The sequence below is a fragment of the Macrobrachium nipponense genome, chromosome 8 (genome assembly GCF_015104395.2).
Source record: "Macrobrachium nipponense isolate FS-2020 chromosome 8, ASM1510439v2, whole genome shotgun sequence".
In the NCBI taxonomy this organism is placed as follows: domain Eukaryota; kingdom Metazoa; phylum Arthropoda; class Malacostraca; order Decapoda; family Palaemonidae; genus Macrobrachium; species Macrobrachium nipponense.
In genome coordinates, this window is record NC_087203.1 from 7,492,381 (window position 1) to 7,515,060 (window position 22,680).

The 22,680-nt window shown below is 43.0% G+C and overlaps 1 protein-coding gene across 4 annotated transcripts in view; it reads right to left on the reverse strand.

The window, feature by feature from the left end:
• LOC135222607 (tyrosyl-DNA phosphodiesterase 2-like) overlaps positions 1–22,680 on the reverse strand; it is a 167,068-nt gene that overhangs the window by 52,810 nt on the left and 91,578 nt on the right. For all 4 annotated transcript variants that reach the window (XR_010316298.1, XR_010316297.1, XM_064260700.1 and 1 more), the window contains exons 6-7: positions 19,253–19,423; positions 18,741–18,845 (exon numbers count right to left, since the gene is read on the reverse strand). Coding sequence is in view for 2 of the 4 variants with exons in the window: in XM_064260700.1 (XP_064116770.1) it covers positions 18,741–18,845; positions 19,253–19,423 (276 nt within the window). In the remaining 2 variants the exon portion in view is untranslated. The remainder of the gene's footprint in view (positions 1–18,740; positions 18,846–19,252; positions 19,424–22,680) is intronic.

A 22,680-nucleotide genomic window follows, 5' to 3' on the forward strand; every position in this document is an offset into this window, starting at 1 on the left:
AGGGAAGGAAAGATTTTTTTAAATTCACCATAAATCTAAATATTTTGCTAGATAGACTTCTATTGTTTCAATTTCAAGATGAAGATAAAATGACTGAATATTACTAGACTGTAAGAGTTTTAGCTTACAATTGCGTTTTCCGACCATTTCGGTAGAGTCAAAGTTTGACCGAATGTGGTGTTTTTTCTATTTATCGTGATTTATATGCAAATATTTCAAAAATGAGAAAGCTACAACCTTCAATTATTTTTTTGTTGTATTTTTTTATTCTACATAAAATTGTGCACATTTTCATAAATAAAACTTTATGTAACGGCTAATTTAAAATGGTGCAAACATTACCACAATCGCACGTATGATTTTTTGCGGAGAGTTACCGCGCAGACGTAAAGAAAATGTTATTTTTTTCATAAATTTACCATAAATAAAATATTGGCTAGAGACTTCCAATTTGTTGCAAAATGAGGATAAATGCTTGAATATTACTAGAATATAAGCGTTTTAGCTTACAATTGCGTTTTTCGACCATTTCAGTAGAGTCAAAGTTGACCGAAGGTTGAAATTTTGGCAATTATCGTTATTTATATGAAAATATCTCAAACTGATAAAAGCTACAACCATGGTTGTTTTTGTTTAGTTGTATTGTGCTTCAAATTGTGCACATTTCCATATGTAAAACTTTATATAACGGCTAATTCTAAAATGGTGCAAACATTACCACAATCGCATGTATGATTTTTTCGGAAGAGTTACCACGCGGACGTAAGGAAAAACTAGAATATAAGCGTTTTAGCTTACAATTGCGTTTTTCGACCATTTCGGTAGAGTCAAAGTTGACCGAAGGTTGAAATTTTGGCAAGTATAGTTATTTATATGAAAATATCTCAAACTGATAGAAGCTACAACCATGGGTTGTTTTTAGTTGTATTTGTGCTTCAAATTGCGCACATTTCCATATATAAAACGGTTTATATAACGGCTAATTCTAAAAGGTGCAAACATTACCACAATTGCATGTATGATTTTTTCGGAAGAGTAAACCGCGCGGACGTAAGGAAAAAGTTTTTTCATAAATTCACCATAAATCAAAATATTGTGCTAGAGACTTTCAATTAGTTGCAAAATTAAGGTAAATGATTGAATATTACCAAAATATAAGAGTTTTAGCTTACAATTGCGTTTTGTTTTTCGACCTTTTCGGTAGAGTCAAAGTTGACCGAAGGTTGAAATTTTGGTAATTATCGTTATTTATATGAAAATATCTCAAAACTGATAAAAGCTACAATCATGAGTATTTTATTGTTGTATTCTACATAAAAATGTGCACATTTTCATATATAATACTTCATGTAACGGCTAATTTACAATGGTACAAAAATTATGTCAAAGTGACGAAATTATTTCCGAGATGTGTCACAGATACTTTTTTAGTGCGGCAAGAAAGAAATTCACGCTTGCGCGCCTGCGTAACGATTGTAAACAAAACAACAACCTTGATCCGTGAACTCCCAGCATCCCCAAGGCGACCCCCCCAGGCGCGTGATTCAAAAGTTTTAGGCTGGTAGGCCTATAAGTATTTTTCTGTGAATTTAAAAAAAAACTTTTGTAAGTCGACGTAAAATATGTCCAGTCGTACACGAGAGACAAAAAATGTTGACGTAAATTACGTCCAGTCGGCAGTAAAGGGTTAAGCAGACCATTGGGAATGTCACAACACAACCCAATGTCGGTGACAGTGAAAACGTCTCATAAGCAACTCCTTCCTGAAGGATTGATTGGCTGTCTAAGCGAACACTGATGTGTATCAATGCAACCGAACGTTGCCAGCAGCAATATCATCTCATGAATGACTCCTGACTTGAGCTTTTCTGGCGCCAAGAGAAAGGAGTGCAGAGCGAAAGGCAACTTAGTCCAGTAGGATGAGTGCCTGACAGTCCAAACTGGACTCAAGTTAAGCGATCATTGGAGGGTGTAACAACGCAACCAATTTCATCAACAAGAACCCCAGTGGTACTGAATGTCGCCTGACCTTGTGAGTGTCTGACTCCGAGAAAAAAGGTGAGATAAAAAGTAGATGGCGAATGAGCCGCCAGACGACCCATTGACTAATTCCATGTCTAGATAGACAATTGGAGAAGCATGAGTCGTCGGGACAGTCGAACTAGTGGCTAGTCTGAAATAAGAATCAACTTTGGGAGAAGCCTAGTCATCAGCGCCAACGACCCAGCGACTGGTCCAATATCAAGACTGACAATGGAAGCAGCGTGAGTTGTCAAAGCAGCCAGTCCGTATGTCATCAACAAAAAATATAAATGCCTAACTGCCTGATTCCCATTATAACTAAACCAAAAACTGCCCACAAAAGTTATAATGCTATGGAGGAGTGATGCAGTGGTTGCATTGACAATGTTCTTAAGGATCTCTTGTAATAGAGAGAGCCTTACATAGCCTTACATCTTGTTCGGGTTGCCCCAGGTCCCTCAGTGTGAGAGAGAGAGAGAGAGAGAGAGAGAGTGGCTGGTTGTTTTGGTTGTTGTCTCGTTAGTTTGTTTGTGTTCGTTGGAGGCAATAAGAAGGGTTTGGATGGTTTGTGTATTTCCTATATCATGTTTTATGTTTTTTTATTGTTATTAAGATAGTATGGTGAAGGTTTGTGTCTGTGGTTTTCCGTTTTGAGAGAGAGAGAGAGAGAGAGAGAGAGAGAGAGAGAGAGAGAGAGAGAGAGAGAGAGGTAGTTAATCAGTGGACCACTTGTTTGGCAGGCATTCTGGGTTCGTCTGCTAGTTTGGTCGCCAAGCCCTAAGTGAAGAAGTTGAGTCAGTCAGCTATTGGAATGAGTGAAGAGCAGTCAGTCGAGTCAGTATTTGGAGGCAGTTATTGGTGGTCAGTTGTCATTGTTTGTTTGTTTTGTTTGAATGGTGTTTTTACTTTGCATGGAACCAGTGGTTATTCAGCAACAGGACCAACAGCTTTTACGTGACTTCTGAACCACGTCGAGAGTGAACTTCTATCACCAAAAATACACATCTCTCACCCCCCAAGAATCAAACTCGCAGCCACCGAGGTGGCACGCCAGCACCATACCAACCACGCCACTCAGGCGCTTTTTTGATAATTGTGATAATTCAGTTTGTTGTGCTTGTGTCTATCTGATGGTTGTTAAGCTGGTGAATGTCTGTTGTGTTAGATGTTTGTTGATTTGTTGAGAAATCTTGATGTTGATTGAGTATGATGTTTTATGAGTTGTTGAGAAATCTTGATGTTGATTGTGTTTGATGTTTTTTTGAGTTGTTTTTCTTGATGTTTTTTTAGTGGTTGAGAAATCTTGATGTTGACTGGTGTGTGTTTGTGTTAGTGATTTGTTGTTTTTTTTTGAGTTGAGAAATCTTGAGGTTGATTGGTGTTTGTTTGTGTTAGTGATTTGTTGTGTTTTTTTGAGTTGCTGAGAAATCTTTATGTTGATTGGTGTTTGTTTGTGTTAGTGATTTGCTGTGTTATTTGAGTTGTTGAGAAAGCTTTGTGTTGATTGGTGTTTGTTTCTGTAGTGATTTGTTGTGTTGAATTTGAGTTGTTAGTAATTAGTAATAAAAGAGGAAAGTGTGGCAGGGGAAAATTTTGTTAGCTGGACAGACTTTGCTTTGCTTGTGATCCCACCACATTATTTTGTTGCCCGAACAGGGCCTGCTGGTGTGGCAGCATCAGGACGTTTGGTATAGCGAGGGTGTATGATTGATGAAGAAAGTAAGGATGGAAGGTTTGAAGGAGATAGAGAGGCTGAGGGAGGAATTGTGGTTGTCGAGGGAAGCTAAGGAAAGAGTGGAAAGAGAGTATGAGAGGCTTAGGATTGAGTGTAAGGAGCAAAAGGAGTTAGAAGAGTTGAGAGGAGTGATGAGGAGTGCAGAAGAAGGAATGAAAGAGGAAGTAAAAGGGGCTGAGCAGCAGATGATTGAGAAGGTGGATGAGAAATTTGAGTTGATGATGATAGCAGTGCAAGGGATGGTTAAGGGACTGACTGGAGAGGAAGCTGTTGGGTGTAGGCTTCCTGGGCCTTGGGATGGGCTAGGAGTGATAAAGAAGGTAGAAGAGCTAGTGGATGAGAGTACGAGTGACGAAGATGATTTGGTTATGATAAGTGAGGGAAAGAAGGGGAAGACACAGGATAAGGGTAAACCTGAGGACAAGGATAAGAAGGGGGTTGAGAAAAAGAAAAAGACTAAAGGGAAGAAGGTTAGCATGGACAATGGACAGGATGAGACAAGGATTGAAGATGTTGGAAAAAGGGCTGAGAGTAAGGGGCAGGATGAGAGTGATTCAGATAGTGGTAGGAGGGAACAAGTAAGTAAGAAGAAATAGGGTAAGAAGGGCGTGGCTAAGACCATGGATATCAGTATGGAGGTGGATTCATTGTATTCACAAGAGGTTATGAGGGGTCAATATTGGAAGTAGTAGAAGTGAGAGTGAGCGAGAAATACGAAAGGCTGTGCATATGAGAGGTACCCTGATGTACACAGTATGAGGAATATGGGAGTAGAGAAATAAGGGACTTTTTCAAGGAATACGAGAAATATTGTATGGCAAAGTACGGAGACAATAGGAGAGTTTGGATTAGGGGGTTAGGAGAATTCTTGACAGGGTATTTTTTAAACATGTATGGGATAATGTTGAGTGTAGGAGATGTGTCATATGAGTGTTAAGACTAGGATTATGGAACAGGCTAGGAGGGCAAAGAGCAGTGTTAGATATAGGAGGAAGAATGATTCTGAGGAGGCCAGAATGAATGTTGGTGAGTCATTGTCTATGTATGTATGCCAGTTAGAGACATTAGCTAGGAAAAAGTTTGGGGATGAGGGAATAAATGAGTGTAAGGAGTTTGTGAGGAAGTTGTTAGCAACTGTGCCTGAGAGTGTATCTGAGTTTATAAATCTAAAACGTAAGGAGAAAATGAGATGGATGAATGAAAGGTTGATGTGGAATGATATCTTAGAGATAGTTGAGGATTATGAATTAGATAGATGTATGAAAGAGAGCAGAAGTGTCAACATCAAGACTGAAGTAAATGATGGTATACCTGAGTTTAGGAGCTATAGGGAGGCAGTTTTAGAAGGGCCAAGGCAAATGGCAGAATAAGTTGTTGATAGGAGCATCAGAGCAAGTAATGTAAGTATGGTGAAACCTACAAGAGATGGGAGTGTGTGACGGAAGGTTAGGGTCCGTTAGCTGTGAGTGGGAGCATAAGTGTTATACATGTGGGAAACCAGGGCATAAGAAGAATGAATGTCAGTGGGGATTAGGAGCTTGTTTTAGGTGTGGGAAGACAGGACATTTAGTTACTGAGTGTCAGAGTGATAGGGAAAATGATATTGTAATGATACAATAAAGTTTGTTCATACTTACCTGGCAGATATATATATAGCTGTATTTCCCGAAGTCGACAGAAATTAAAAAACTTACGACACACGTAGTGGGAGTCAGGTGGTTAGTACCCATTCCCGCCACTGGGAGGCGGGTATCAGGAAACCATTCCTATTTTTTCTATTCATAATTTTTATTTCCACTGTCTCCTGAGGGGAGGTGGGCGGGTACTTAATTATATATATCTGCCAGGTAAGTATGAACAAACTTAATTGTATCATTACAATATCATTTTGTTCATGCAACTTACCTGTCAGATATATATATAGCTGAATCCCACCTTTGGTGGTGGGAAGAGACAGAATAGAATTTTAGGAAACATATACATGCAGATAATTGATATCTTGGTTCCTTACCTGTTAGCATAGCTGCCTTCGTGGTTACTGCCACGTAAGTCTTGCTTGTGCTACTAGAGCTGCCAGCGATGGTCGAGACCTATAAGCTGGTGCACTCAAGATGATCTGTCAAACGGGGGCGTGACCCCGGATGTGACTAAGACCATTTGGGACCATACCATGAGGGCAACGAAGTAAAAAACCACCTGGCCTAGTCTACCAAAGGTATCCCACTAAACTAGACTAAAGGAGGGAGATCCGCCTCGGGCGGTCGACCCACCAAAAACCAAAAAAACACACACAATTAAAAGCTCACCTAACCACTAAAGGATAGGATGAGTGCTACCTCCTGCCCCCAAAAACAGTGTCTGCAGCAACGTATGGTCCAAGCGACGAGCAATGTTCGTAGTCGCTTTCACCTCCCGCAGGTAGTGTGAAGCGAACACCGAGTGCTCCGCCCATATGTGGCACTCAAAATGTCAATGAGTTTACTATTTATGTGAAAGGTATCGAGGTCGAAATAGCCCTCACCTCGTGGGCATTCACACTTTTAAAAGCTTCATGACACTATCACTGCATGTGGAATGAGCTTCCTTAATGGTGTCTCTCAAGAAGAAAGAAAGCGCGTTCTTCGACATGGGAAGATCAGGCTTCTTGACAGAGCACCACAAGTTGCCCGAAGGTCCTCTACAGTCCTTCGTTTTGTCTAAATAGAATTTGAGAGCCCTGACAGGGCACAGGACTCTCTCTGGCTCACGACCCCACGATATCTTGTCAAACCCTTGATTTCAAATGTCTTGGGCCAAGGGTTGGAAGGGTTTTCGTTCTTTGCTAAGAACATAGGGCTTAAAGAACAAACTGCATCGGAGTTCTTAAAACCCAACATGCTTGCTTATAGCCTGGATCTCACTAACTCTCTTCGCCGTCGCCAGAGCAGTTAGAAAAAGTGTTTTCCTTGTAAGGTTTCTAAGCGAAGCTAAGTTGAGCGGTTCAAATTTGCTGGACATCAGAAACTTAAGAACAATGTCTAAGTTCCAAGAAGGAACTCTTGGTTGAGATACCTTCGAAGTCTCGAAAGATTTCAGGAGATCATGAAGGTCTCTGTTATTGGCTAAGTCCAGCCCTCTATGCCTAAAGACTACAGAAAGCACACTCCTGTAGCCCTTTATCGTAGGCACCGCTAAGCGAACTTCATTCCTCAAGAAGAGAAGGAAGTCTGCGATCTGGCTCACAGAGGTAGAGGTGGAGGAAATGCCTTTCTTCCTGCACCAGCTCCGAAAAACAGCCCACTTGGATTGGTATACGGCAATAGAGGAAGGTCTCCTTGCCGTTGCGATTGCTTTAGCCACAGGTCTTGAAAAACCCCTCGCTCTGGCCAACTTCTGGATAGTCTGAACGCAGTCAGACTCAGAGCGGGGAGGTTTTTGTGATACCTCTCGAAGTGGGGCTGTTTGAGTAGATCTATCCTTGGAGGCAGAGTCCTCGGAAAGTCTACTAGGAAAGACATGACCTCTGTGAACTAGTCGGTCGCTGGCCAGAAGGGGCAATGAGAGTCATCCTCGCTCCCTCTGATGCCGCGAATTTCCTTATTACTTCCCCTAGGATCTTGAACGGGGGAAAGGCGTATACGTCTAGTCCCGTCCAGTCCCAAAGAAGAGCGTTCTACTGCTACATGCTCCTGGGTCTAGAAACTGGTGAGCAGTACAGCGGAAGTCTCGTTGTCCTGGAAGTTGCGAAGATGTCTACGAGCGGACATCCCCATAACTTCCACAACCTCTGGCATACTTCCTGATGAAGGGTCCACTCCGTCGGCAGCCGTTGACCTTGCCGACTGAGGAGATCTGCACGGAAGTTTTCTACCGATACGAATCTCGTCAGGATAGAGACGTCGTGTGCCTTTGCCCATAACAGGATTACTTTTGCAAGGAAGAACAGGGATCGAGAGTGGGTTCCTCCCTGTTTCTTGAGGTATGCCAGGGCTGTGGTGTTGTCCGAGTTGATCTGCACCACCTTGCCGGAGACTTCGTCCTGAAAGAACTGGAGCGCCAGATGAACTGCTGCCAGCTCCTTGAGGTTTATGTGCCAGGACACCTGTTCCCCTCTCCAGGTGCCTGACACTTCCTCCCCCCCCCCAGTGTTGCTCCCCACCCCGCGAAGACGCGTCGGAGAACAACACTAGGTCGGGGCTCTGAAGCTTGAGGGAAAGACCCTCTGCGAGCTTCAAAGGGTCGGTCCACCATCTTAGGTGTTCCTTCACCTCTTCCGATAACACCAGAATTGATTCCAAGTCGTTTTGGTGCTTCAATTGTTCACCAGGAAGAATTGAAGAGGTCTGAGGTGCAACCTCCCTAGGGAAACAAACTTCTCCAGTGAGGAAATGGTCCCCAAGCAGACTCATCCATTCCCTCACCGAGCATGATTCTTTCCCCAGAAAGGCTGACAACTTTGCTTAGGCAATCTAGTTGTTCGCCCCGGGCGGGACGGAAAAGCCCTGAAAAGCCACTGAGTCCATCTGAATCCCCAGATAGACTAAGGACTGAGAAGGGGTCAGATGTGACTTTTCGAGGTTTACAAGAAGCCCCAGGGACTTCGTTAAAGACAAGGTCGTGTGAAGGTCCTCCAGACACCGGTCTTTCGAGGAGGCTCGTATGAGCCAGTCGTCCAGGTAGAGAGAGATCCTGACTTTGGAAAGATGAAGCCACCTCGCAATGTTCTTCATCAGTAGGGTGAATACCATCGGAGCAGTGCTGAGTCTGAAGCAGAGAGCCCTGAATTGAAACACTTTTCCTTTCAGGACAAACCGCAGGTATTTCCTCGACTGGGGGTGGATGGGGACGTGAAAATACGCGTCCTGGAGATCTAGTGAAGCCATCCAATCCCCCGGTCTTAAGGCTCCCATCACTGACTGAGGTGTCTCCATCTTGAACCTCTGCTTGATGACAAAGACGTTCAGGCTGCTGACATCAAGTACCGGTTGCCATTCCCCCGACTACTTTGGCACCAGGAACAGTCGATTGTAAAATTCGGGGGAGTTCAGGTCGGAAACCTGTTCTACGGCATGTTTCACAATCATCTGATCTAGCAGATCGTATAGCACTTGTTGCTTTTCTCCCCGATAAGAAGGTGACATATCCCTGGGTGTCATAGACAGCGGGGGGTTTCAGGAACGGGATCCGGTAACCCTTCTTTATGATGTCTAAGGACCATTTGTCCGCACCTCTCTCTTCCCAGGCTTGCGCAAACAGCTGAAGCCTGGCTCCAACCGGTGACTGAAGGACTTCTGTCTCACTTCTTGTTCTTGGCAAGCGCAGTGGCTCTGCCTCTGGAAGTGCCTCTTCCTCGAGAGGCTGGTCTGAGGAAGAACTACCTCGAAAGGGCTTCGATTTCTTGAGAATCGAAACTCCCGATGACGAAGGTACCGCAGGTCTCCTTGAAGATTGTGCGAGGAGATCTTGCGTGGCCTTCTCCTGGAGACTGGTAGCAATGTCTTTAACCATAGCCTGGGGAAGAGATGATCCGAAAAAGGAGCAAAGAGCAAATCTGCCTTTTGTGACGGAGAGACGGATTTAGCTGTGAAATTGCAAAACAGGGATCTCTTCTTCAAGAGCCCTGTGCAAAAGTGAGCTGTTAGCTCCTCCGAACCATCTCTGACAGCCTTGTCCATACACGACATTACGCTGGACAGCTCCCCCAGGCTAATCGAGTCGGAACTCCTAGACTTGGCATCCAGAACTCCCAGACACCAATCTAGAAAGTTAAAGACCTTTCGAAAGAGGCCTTTAAGGTGGTGGTCCATTTCCGTAGTAGACCAGGAAACTTTCGAAGAGGACAGGTGAGACCTCCTCGAGGCATCCACAATGCTTGCGAAGTCTCCTTGGGCTGACGAGGGAAGTCTAATACCTACGTCTTCTCCCGTCTCGTACCATATGCCTGCTTTCCCACTAAGTCTTGAAGGTGGAAGAGCAAATGAGGTCTTTCCCTGAGACTTCCTTTTCTCCATCCAGTCATGGACTTTACGAAGAGCCCTCTTTGTCGAAAGAGACTTCTTCATTCTGACAAATGCCGAGATTTTATTGATCTTGGAAGAAGAAAGTTGAGAGGGAGGAGAGCAAGGAGCTTCAGGATGAAAAGTATCTCCAAACTCCGATTGAAGAAGGCGGGTCAATACCTGGTAGTCAGAAGAGACCGCAGCCAACGGTTTCTCATCATCAACTTCAACCGAAGCGTCGCTAACCTCTGCTTCCGACACAGGTGAAGTCGGAGGAAGTAAGGCTGAACCAAGACTATCCGGTCTAAGTTTCCAAGAGGAGCGTTGCTGTGAAGTGGAAGGCAAAGCTGACTCTTTAATAGTAACTCCGGTTGCCTCTCTAAGTCCCGAAGTAACTTGCAAAGGATCCTCAAAAACAGGTGGGTGACGACGAAATTCCACATCCGCGTCCACCCGAGCGTCCGCTGGCGCACACCTGGCGTCCACTGGCGCGCACCTGGCGTCCACTGGCGCCCGCCTGGCTGCTACTGGCGCAGGATTGGCGTCCACTCGCGCGCTGCTGGCGTCCGCTGGCGCACGCTTGGCGTCCACTGGCGCACGTATGACGTTCACTAAAGCGCGCTTAACATCTCGCGCACGCTCCGCTTCCGCTGGTGCACTCTTAGTTGTCACTGGCGCTCGCTTGGCGTCCGACCGAGCGTCAAGATCATGTACTTGCACCGAAGCGTCCACGCAAATATCGAGCTCTCGCACAGCAAGCTTACGAGCGGGTAATACCGCTTCATGCGAAGAGCGTGAAACTTCCTCTTTGCGTCCTCTAGAGAGCCGCTGGGGAGCCGCACAAACTCTAGCAGGTGACGAAAGTGGAGAGAGAGACGAGCGGGAGAAGGAGAGGGAGACCTTCTAGATCTCTTCACTGGTAGACTGTCATCCTTTCTCCGAGGACGTGGTTGCGTCCCTCTCTTAGAAAGAGCATCAGCAAGTTGTTGCTGCAACGAGCGCAGGATCTTCTCAGTAGGAGAAGATTCCCTGTCAGGAGACGGGCTGATCCTGTGAGAAGGCGAGGGGCGAGGGGACGCCTTCTTCCTTCTCCCAGGAACTGCCGCAGAACGCGCTCGGGAGCGACTGGGGCGCTCGAAAAAGTCATCATCAGATGACTCTTTACGTTTCTTCTGTGGCGGGAAGGCTGCGAACACACTCTCAGGCGAAGATCGCCGCTCGAGAGCAAAAACTGGACGTGAAGCGTCACGATCACCAACGCTCCTTTTCAGCGGGCGTGAAACTGACTGAGAGCTCCACCCCTTGTGCGGGGAGGAAGCCTCTGAAGAAGAGAAACACTCTTTGAGGAGACGTGCACGTGCACGCTCCTTGGCAGTCTGGGTAGCGGTCTACAGATACTGCCGAAGGCACGTCAGATCGGTGGGCGTTCCCCGTAACCCTCCTGCGGCTTTCGACATGCCCTCTCCCTGAAACCTGGGAGTCCGGCAGCGGTCTAGGCCTAGAGGCGAAATGGGGCCGATCTGACGCACCCTCCACAAACGAAGGAGCACTGTCACTGCACTTTGCACCTTCACTTTTGCCTTCTAAGGCGAGCACTTTAGATTCTAAATTACAAATCGACTCTAAGATTAACGTAAGGGTATTACCCTCCACAGACACTGTTTCAGGGCCCGAAGGTAACACTACAGGGTTAGGAGTAGTAGCGATTAAAGGAGTGTTAGTAGGAGAAACATTAACTTCCTGACGTTTACCTGAAACGCTCCTGGAGGAAGACCTCCTTAACCTATCCCGTTCAAGCTTACGAAGATAGGACTCATACGCTCTCCATCCAGAATCTGAAAGACACTCACATTCCTTGCAGCGACTTTCATACATACAATCATGCTCCCTGCAACTCTTACACAAAGTATGAGGGTCTACTGATGCTTTCAGTAGCCTACTCGACATTCACTCTTGGTGCAAAACCTGGCGCTAGCCGAACTAGAACCAGACATCTTATTTAAAGAGAAATCAAGCCAAAATCAATCAAATCCACAATTAACGTGTGCCTAGCCACCGATCCAAAAGTCAAGATACCAAAAAATCAAAAAGGGGTACTTATAGTAGTCAAGTTTCCTAAATTCAAGACGAAGGTGCTGAAAACTGTTGTTTACAACACCGGCGACAGAAAAATTATGAATAGAAAATGGGAATGGTTCCTGATACCCGCCTCCCAGCGGCGGGAATGGGTACTGGTACTAACAACCACCTGACTCCCACTACGTGTGTCGTAAGTTTTTTAATTTCTGTCGACTTCGGGAAATACAGCTATATATATATCTGACAGGTAAGTTTCATGAACAAATTAAATGTTATAGGTGTGGGCAGTGCTGAATGTGGAATGGAAGGTCATATAGCAAGTGTGTGTAGGTGGAAGAGGATGAGTCAGGCTGGGAATTTGGGAAACTAGGTGTTACGGGGATTCAGTTGGGTGGGTCCTCTAGTGTGCAGGCAGTAGGGGTGATGCATGTGCGGGAAGGATTGTTACAAGAAGGGTTCGGGGATAGAGCCCATGAATGCATGAGTGTAAAAGTAAGGTGCAAAGGGGTGTGTTTAGTTGCTTTGATTGATACCGGCTGCACTGTTAATGTTCTTTTTAAAAATGGATGTGATAAGTTGTGGAGTGAGTGTGAGTTTAGGAAGTGTAAAGGGGAGGTACGAGCAATAGGGAATTTAGGTATGCCTGTGGTGGGAATATTGCGTGAAAGTATAGAAATCGAGGGAGTAGTGATGGATGAAAGTCACTTTTGTGTGGTCGAAGGAATGAATGATAAGTGTGATATGTTGCTAAGGTATAGGTTCTTGAAGAAGTGGGGGATGGTGGTCCATCTGAGGGCAAACATCATTGAGTTGTAGATGAAAGGGAATGTACGTGGGGAGTTGTACTTGGACAGGGATGGAGGGGTAGACAGTAACATATGGAAAGGGGTGCCGTTGGTTGCAGAAGAGTATGAAAGTGCTGTGTGAGGTCGGGGGAAGTTGTTAAATGTGAAAGTTGCATGGCCAGGTAATCTCGGGATTGCCAACTGGGACAAGTGTGAATATGTGGTTGAAGGTGTGGATGTGAACAAGTTGGTAAGAGCGAGTGTGCATATGTAAGACAGGGTCTTAGACATGGAGAATCCTCAGGTTTTTGTGGCCTTGTTGCCGAATGCTAGGAAGAAGCGAATGCGGGGTCTACGTGAGGGTGAGTGTTTAGGCTTGTTATACACGTTGGTGAATGCGGACGACGAAAGGCACGTTAGGATGCGACGGGTGATGACAGGTAGAGTGAAAGGTGATAGTTGGAAGTGTGATGAGTTGAGAGAAAGAGTTAGGGTGGATGGAAATGTTAGTGATGGAGACAGGGAGTCATTGATGTGGATGTTGTGGAATAAGTGGAGTGTGTTGAGCTGTGGCGACGAGGATTTTAGGGGTCTAAGCTACTGGAATTTAAAATAGTTTTAGAAGACGATACCCCCACATATCAATATCTCTGACACTTTGCCCTACCTATCGCACGAGAGATTGAGGAGCAGTGTGAGGAACTTGAGACAGTGGGAGTGATAGGGAGGAGTGAGAGTGCCAGGAATAGCCCCATAGTCCCTGTACGAAAGCTGGATGGAAGTTTGTGGAGCGTGTAGATTACATAAGAATGAATGAAGCAACTGTGAAGGAGTGATTTCTGAAGAATGTGGTGTCTGATTGTGTGTACAACATGCATGGGATGAGGGTGTTTACCAAATTAGACCAGATAAGGGGTTATTATCAGATGCCTCTTAAGGAGGGGAGCAGACCTGTTACAGCTTTTTCAAGTGGCAGCTGCCACTACCAGTTTAAACTGCAGAGTTGGTTTGGCTAATGCATCTGCTGCCTTCCAGAGGGCAATTAATGTAGTTTTGGCTGGGTTTGATAGAAAGAAGGTGACTGTTTATAGATGATATTTTGATTGCAGATAAAACTGTTGAAGAGAATATGGAGTTGCTTGGGAAAGTACTAGAGCACTTGGAAGAGGTTGGAGGGAAAGTGAAGCTTGAGAAATGTACGTGGTTGGCGGGGGAGGTGCAATTTCTTGGCCATATGAGTGCAAGTGGTGTAAGGAAGTGAAAAGTTTGTACAAAATGTAAGAGAATTTCCACGTCCTCGGACTGTGAGTGAGTTTAAGGTTTTTTTGGGATTGCTTAGTTTGGAAGGAAGTTTGTTAGGGACTGTTTGGGGATACGAAAGCCACTGAGTGAATGGACAGGGAAGAGAAACTGCACTAAATTGAAGTGGGATGAGTGAATGGAGAGAGCGTTTGAGAGACTGAAAGAGGAGGCTGCAAGGGATATCACCTGGCTTTCCCAGATTATGGCGAGGATGTGAGTAGGCTTGAGCTCTATACAGATGCTAGTAAGTTTAGTATGGGGGGATGTTTAGTGCAGTTGCAAGAGGTGAATGGGGAAGAGCAATTGAGAGTGATAGCATATGTGAGTAAGGCCTTTAATAAAGCAGAGCAAAAGTACTAGGTGGTTGAGAAAGAGCTTGCAGCTATAAGGATTTTGTGTGAAAGCGTTAAAAGTGTTTTGTATGGGATAAAATTTGTTATAAGGACGGACCATCAGCCATTAGTGTATAAGATTAAGAAATAAAGATGAATGCTAGGGCTGTGAGGATGATCGAAGATTTGTGTGAGTTTGATTTTAAGTTGGTGTATGTACCGGGGAGTAAAAATGTGATTGCAGATACGATGTCAAGGATGCATGGTAAGGATGACGATCTCAGGAAAAGCGACTTTGTGGGAGATGACAGAGTTTGTGAGGGTTTGTTTTTGGCACTGAAAGATTTGGAGAGTAAGGGTCTGGTTGAGGGAGTGCCTGAGAATGCATATGAGCTGCGAGTAATGTTGATGAGTGATGTGCAGAAGGAAGGGACATGTATGGAGGAGAAAGGTGGGGAAGAGGAGATGTTGTCGTGGTTGTTGTTAGCGGTAGCAGAGTTGTTTGGGGTTGAAGTGTTTTTGTATTTTGGGTGGGACAGACCAATTGAGTATAGAGGAAAGCTAACTGCAAATAGTGAGCATGGGGTTTTGAGAATTCAGTATAGGGAACATGGTTGTAGTTTATTAGTTAGCCAAGGGGTTTGTGAAGGGGATGTAAATCAGAGGTATGAAAGTAGGGAGATAACTGAGGGGGAACGTGGTGAGGATACTTGTGGTATGGATAACCAGGTCGATGAGGTAGTGAATGTGTGTATGCATGAACCCAAGGGAAAATGGTGACGTTTGTAAGAGTAAATGATATTGGGTACTGTAGCTTAGTTGATACGGGGGGACAGGTTTCCTTAGTAAGTGGGTCAGTGGTAAATGAACTTGAGAGATGCAATTGGGAAGTGAAAAGGCAGTATACAAGTGTAAGAATACATGGGTCAGGACAGGGAAGTGTTTTATTATGGGGAGAGGTACAGCTGAAAATGAGGTTAGGGGGGCTGGAAGTGGTACATAGCTTTATAGTCATCGGGGAAGATGATATGCCAGCTGGTTTTTAATTGGGATAGATTTTTTTAGGATGCATGGTGTAAGTGTAGACATAGGGAACGGGGTTCTTAGTAAAGGGAGTAGTAAGATAGCAAGGATTCAAGATAGCAGTGTATTTGTAGCAAACTTTGTGGATATGATTGATATTGCTAGAAATGAGATTGATTTGTTGAGTGAAGAAGAAATTGGGGAAATGCAAGATAGGTGCTTGGAGATAAGTAAGTTGCGAGAATGCATTTTGGGAGGAGTGCGTGTGGAAGATTGGCCGTGTGAGTTGGAGGTATGCAAGAGGGTTGCAAGATGGTTTGTAGTGTGCAAAAATGTAGTGTACTTTTTGCACTAGGGAGGAATGTATGACAGGGGAGTGTACGTGCTGGTGTTTTCCAATGAATCAGCAATGAGTATGTGCCTGTAAGTCCACAATCAATTTGGGCACATGGGGAAGAATAAGTTATGGGGAAGAATAAGTTATGGGGAAGAATAAGTTATGGGAATGCATGAGTGAGAGATTATATGCGCAGGGTTAAGTAAGATTTGTGTGGCTGTAGCCGTTACATGTGAAGAATGACAGAGTGGAAAGTATCAGTGTGTGTATCAAGTCCGCCCGTGTTGTGACTTCAAATGAAAGAGCCATTTGAAATGCTTGTGACTGACAATGTTTCTTTACCAAGGACTGCGAGAGGACGTGGGAATGATTGTAATGGTGGATAAAATGAGCAAATTTGCATATGTGGTTCCTTTCAAAGATAAGAGGAGTGGGACTGTCGCGCGAATGGTGAGCCAAGTGATGTTACTGATGTGTGTGTAAGCCTGTGAGAATGTTGAGGGAATGGGGTATTGTACACTTTATTCTACTCCTTATATGCCCAGTGCAAATTGTTTGGCTGAAAGGACTGTTAAGTCGTTGACTGAGATTTTGTGAATGATAGTGTGATAATGATTGGGATATACATGTGGGGCGTGCAGTGTGGGTATACAATGCCATGTTGCAGAAGGTATGTCATCCTGAAAGTATGTGTTGAATTTTGAGAGAATTATTAGGCCGAGGTTGGGTTTATCAGAGAGTGATCGGGATTTGTGGAGGAGAGCAAGAGGGAGGTTTGAAAGTTTTAGGATTGGGGATAAAGTGTTGAAAGAGGTGGTTGAGAAGGGAAGAATGAATGTGAATAAGATGATGGGAAAGTTTGAGGGGCCTTTTGAAATTTTGGAAGTGGGACCAAGTGGGTTATGTTTTGGGGAAGTCGTGAGTGGATGGGGGTATGGATGAAGTCGGGGCACACCATACCCAGCTCCGCAGGTGGAGGGATGTGCTACAGTATGTCCATGAGAATGCAATGAGTGAGTGGTTGAAAGTGAATAATTATGAGCCGAGCATCAGTGGGCAAATGGATTTGAGGGATCAGCAATTAGTTTTGGTTGAGTATGGAAGAAAGCGGAAGAAGGTAAAGAAAGGGAAAGAAGGGGAAGGCCAAGGACTACATAATAGAGGGGTTGGTGTTAGGGTAGAGATGGTTAATCAAGCGTGCAATAAAGATAAGCCTGAGGAGGGAATGGATGAGACTTACAGTGTGTGTCAGTTTGAGTTGACAGTTTAGTGAGATTTCTCAGTACTGTACATATTCTTTAATGAAATATGAATTACTGAATCATAAACATAAAAATACAAAACTAAAACTCCAAGAAGTTCACGACACATACAAACGAGTGCATGCGTACGTATATACTTGTTACAATGATTTACAAATTTTAAAATATCAATATTAATATAAACACAGCAAAACACCAATAAAACATTACAGTAGTACCTCAGGATACAAAATTAATCCATTCCGAGGCAGCCTTTGTAACCTGATTTTTCGTATCTGAACCACATTTTACATGTAAATTGCCTAATTTGCTCCAATCCTTACAAAAACACCCCAGTAAATTATTTCCAGGCTTACAACACATGTTCTAGGGTTACGACACTGATCCGACAGAAGAAATATGACTCCAAAAAGGCAAAGTACTGTACATACTTGAGTAATATTCAACTGCATGTAATGTTCAACCCCATTTTTACTGCATATATTAGCACTTTAGCATATATCCCTTAGCAATAAGCATAGCCTATGTTAGCAGTTGCTACTGTAGCCTAGTCTATGATTCTGACATCTAAACCTAAAAAGCTAAAAGCTTAGAGTATGCCAATAAAATGTATAAATAATCAGTATGTACTCATTGCAAATAATAATTAATTAATCATTAACTATAATCATTAACTATAATACAAAAACAAACAAAAAAAGCTTCCAACCTTTTGTTTACGTTCAGCACTATGAGTACCGAACGATCGCCAAGCAACCACTTTTACCTAGCACACAGTTTTATTATCTCTCTTTAACTACTGAAACTACCAAACAGTATAATAACCATTTATTTCTATTCTTTATTCTATCTTTACCTAATGTTTTTTTTATTAAATGTATTGCATGAATAAGTTTTTCAATTTACAGCATCCTTTTACCAATAGGATACATAAAGCACATGGGGTAGATGCTGACCAATAGGAGAGCAGGATCTTACAGCGGTGATTAGCATCAGGAACCAATGGGAGAGCGGGAGGATGGTGGCGAGTCTACTCAGTTGGCAGCGCACGAGTTTTAAAACTGTTCTCGGCGGTCCGGGCGAATCTTGGGACTTTACAGCAACAACCCTTCGTAACCTGAACTATTTTCGTATGTAGAGCCAAAAAAAATCTTCGTATTTGCTTTCGTAACTTGAATTTTTCGTAAGCTGGGACTTTCGTATGTCGAGGTACCACTATTTCACTTACAGACTCCATTTATACTGTACATTATTATATTGATCTATTATCATCTTATTATGTATTAAAATAATGATAATCATGACATCTTACCAAATTATAAACCACCATAAGGGCCTGTAATAACTCAGTTCCCCTACTGTATAACATCAGTTTCTCACCTGATCAGGCATGATTTACTAAATCTGTCCCTATGTTAAAAATCTATCAAGTCTAAATTTTGGTTCTTAAATTGGTCATGAATAAAATTACAGTGGTCACCCCCGTATTCACGGGGGATGCATACCAGACCCCCCCCGTGAATAGTTAGAACCCGCGAATGTTTGGAACCCCTATAAAAATGCTAAAAACAGCCTATTTTGTTGGTTAAAACTCAAGAAAAACCACTAAAAATTTTCATACTTGGTTTTTTTAATATTTTTATCACAAAAAGTGCATTTTACGATGAAATTGATAAAAAAACCAGGAATTTGTGGATATTTCTCATAGAAAAATACCGCGAATGTGAGAATTTCCTGCGAATAATGCGGGGAAACATTCCCAAGAGAAATACGCAAATGTGTGAGTCCGCGAATGCGGAGAACGCGAATACGGGGGTCGACTGTACAGTAGAAGTTTGTTGTATTTGGAGTTTACTGTACAAAGTGCCTAAATAGATGTGAATACCTCTTTGTTTGTGTTCCTCTGTGTATCCCAAGTCCATCTGCATTCCGGTCTTCTACCACAGGTTTCCCATAAGTCACTTACACCAGGAATTATTGTTACTGCCACCTATTGCAAAAAGAAAACTCGGGAGATCATTGGTTATCAAAAACTGAAAATATTCATTAACTATTTCTGACAAATCAAGCATGAACAAACAGCAATACATAATTTTACAGATAAAAATAACACAAAAGGATCATATCTTCAGAGTTAAATCAAGAGAGAAACAGCAATATAATTTTACAGATAAAAATAACACAAAAGGATCATATCTTCAGAGTTAAATCAAGAGAGAAACAGCAATATAATTTTACAGATAAAAATAACAGCAAAAAAGGATCATATCTTTCTAGTTACATGAAGAGGGGCAGTGTATTACACAGCAGCAATCCAAATTACTGCTAAAACTTTATACCAATGTGCCTGCTCTCATTCACAAAACTTTATGGATTAAGACACTTTTCATAATTTACCTCCTTATCTCTTGCATTTAAATCACCACCAAATATTGTTGTCATTTCTGATGAGGCAGACTTCATCTTAGCAAAACACATCTTCATCTGCTCCTGGCGCTGCTTAGTAAACTCTGCAGTGCTTTCCAAATGAGTATTCAAAAGGTTGAGCTTTACTTTTCCAATATGTGCCTGTAAGACATACAAAAAATTTAAGCATTACTCAATAACCACACTTTACACAATACACTCTAATCACGAGTTTCAGAGTAACAATACAGAGGACCCCTGCCTATTCGAGGTTCTGGATTCGAGGATTTTTCTGGAGAAAGTATGAAATAATGATAATAATTAAAATTAGGCTGCAATGGACTTTGTCGCCAACAGATTGGAATGTGCAACAACACAGGTCTCAAGTGTTATGGAAACTTAAGATACCAGCAAATACTTTGGGTCATTGGATGAAAAAGCAAAACACTCGGACTTCAGAGATGAGAGCATGGCTGCGCAAGTTGACCCAGCTACTGTCATGTGATTGTGACGTCAGAAAAATGCAGTTGTGTACGTCTGTTCGTGTCAAACGGTGTGTTCATGGAAGGTTCCAGAAGAATTTACTGTATTTATACCTACAAACATCAGAGCCGTGAGAAGACTAGCATGTGTGCATTCATACGCCCATTAGGGCACGTGAAACGTAATATATTCCGATACTGAGTGAGCAACTTGGGGCATTAGACTGCACTCTTAGTGATTACCAGTGAGGAAAGCCCAAGGGGAAGCACACAGAAGAGCCATCAAGTAGATGGATTCGGTTTGTCCCTAAAGAAAATTAATTCTCAAATTGACAATTTTGTTTGGGAAAATACTGATGGGATTTTTGATAATGAGCTAGTGTGACTTTTTTTTCTAATCAAGAAAACTATCAGAGGAGTAACTGTGTTTCATGGTTTTGAGATTTTCAATGCACTTTTCTTGTTTTTCATGTTAGTACTTCTGTATCCCAGAGTTTGGTTTTTAGCCTAGATCTAATAAATCAATTTAGCTGCAGAGATGCCCGTTGGTGGTGGACTCTTCAAGGTAGGGTATGTTATCAATTACTGATTTCTCTCTTTTTAATTAAACAGGGTCAATTAGACCCTTGTAACAGATTGCTGGCAGTCATGAAAGGCAATCAGGCCTATGGATTACGTTCCTGAAGAGAATGGGGGGATGCATAGGAGTTAGGAAATCTTGTTGATATTAGGAAAAGGGATTATAGTTAGGACTTATGGCAATTGTCACTCTATCACTGACAAGGTGTTTTAGGTTGGAGTCAGCATATCTGTCCATCGAGGAATCTGCCTTCTATGGCAGTGGTGTTTCAAAGAATATGTTAATATGACATGTGTTATAAATAGTACGGTGTGGTTACTGTAATTTCCCTGGGGGTTAGAGATTATATATTTGAGGTCATCGTTCGCACATACAAGAGGGTTGTCATCAGTTTATAGAAATCAGGGGGTGCATGTGTGATCAGATATGTGCTAATGCAGTGAACAGACGGTCTAAGTGTGTTTAAGGTGTTTCATGTTGTTCCTTAATGGAGACGTAAGTGTCAGTATTTCTTTTCACTTTTCTTATTATTGTGTTAATAATTTTCTCACTTGCATATTTTGTTTTCTTTGTGGGATTGAAGGGACAGTTTAGAGGTTTGCTTTTAATTGCCATGCATAGTTTTTCTTCAGGGGAGCAAAATGTAATAAGTTTCTTTATTTTTTTATTATGAGGTATGGATTTCAACTGCATTTACAAGGGATTAGTTTAAAGGGGAATATATGGCTCCAAGTGTTTCACTTTTTTTTTTATCTGAGTGAGTGTTGGTGTATGCAGGGAGTTGGGTCATGTTGGCTATGCTTAGTCTAGCATCTACGATCATGAGTCAGCAAAAGCTCTCGGTAACAGAAAGGGAAAAGAACACATAATATACTCTCTCTCTCTCTCTCTCTCTAGGGGAAGTAATGCCTGCAATCCACCTTTTGCAGTGCACAGTAGGCAATACGTATGGGTTTTTTGCAGCGTCCCTTCATCCCCGAGACCTCTTTTAAATCTTCTATTTTACTTCCATTCAAACCACCTTCCTACCACCTTAACATTACACTCTCTCTCTCTCTCAGTTATTTCATCTTGCGACTACAAGGATTTCTTCCTTATACATCTTTAATAAAACAAAAATGTACAGACAGTCCCCGGGTTATGCCGGGGGTTCTGTTCTTGAGACGTGTCATAAGCCGAAAATCTTCGTGAGCCGGATCATCGTGAAAAATCCTAAGAAAACCTTACTTTTAATGCTTTGGGTGCATTGAAAACTATGTAAACTGCATTCTTATTGCATTTTTCATCAAAAAAAACCTCAAATATTGATTATTTTGCATTTTTGGTGTCATATTTCATCTGCCAGGTCAGCGTTGAAGGCGTTGTAACCCTGGAACATGAGTCGTAACCCTGGAAATAATGTCAGATGAATATAATTGAGAAGCGCCTTAACCTCAGAACGTCGTAAGCCAAACCCGTCATTAACCGGGGACTGCCTGTATATATAAAACTTAGACATAAGATTAGTATAAGGAGCTACAGCTACCTCACGCGCCAGAACAAAGGCTTTGGAACCTCTTTAAATAATGCAGGGCAGATGCTTGCAGGTTTCCAAAGACCAGGATTGGAGGGATCCTGGGGCAAATGGGATGCAGAAATGGAGTGTTGCTATTGCGCCACATTAAGCTCACTCCTTCGTGTAATGAATGACCACCCCTGCAACTACTACCCTGTGAGTGAAGGCTAAACTGCTCTGAAGTTGTGGAGCTTTTGTGCCTTGTTGGAGTCTTAGCCAACTAAAAACCCCAGACGAGCTTCTGTGACATTGATTGTGGAACTTCCTACTTATGGGGCCTGCTGGTGTGGCCATTCCTTGGGGATTTTCATGGTTGGAGGAGAAGCATTCAGGTCATAAGATTCTGGCTGTTCATGGCTGTTGGAAGTTTAGTAATTTAAAGGATGCTGCTGTTCACTCCTGGTGGAAAATCATTTGCTTAGGCTAATTGTGTTGCTCAGTTGGGAGCTGCGACATGTTTGGGATCATCTAACAACAGGGAGACCGTATGTTAGTGTGGCAGCAATAAAAGGTATCCTGGCGACGAACTATGAAAAACTGTCCAGGGATAAGTGGATGTGGCGACTGTGGGAGTACTCAACCACCCCCTCTTTTTCCTTTCAACTAGTCACAATAGAAAGAATACTGAATTAAAAGCACAGGTAGAAATATTGAAACCAAGACACAAAGATGACTCCAGAAAAGTGAAAGTTAAAGCACACACATGCAAAATGCAGTGTTAACAAGTGGTGCTAGACTACAAAGATGCATGCTCATCAAAGCTAGGTAGTCTCAGTGTCTGTCTCTCATGTCAACAAGAACA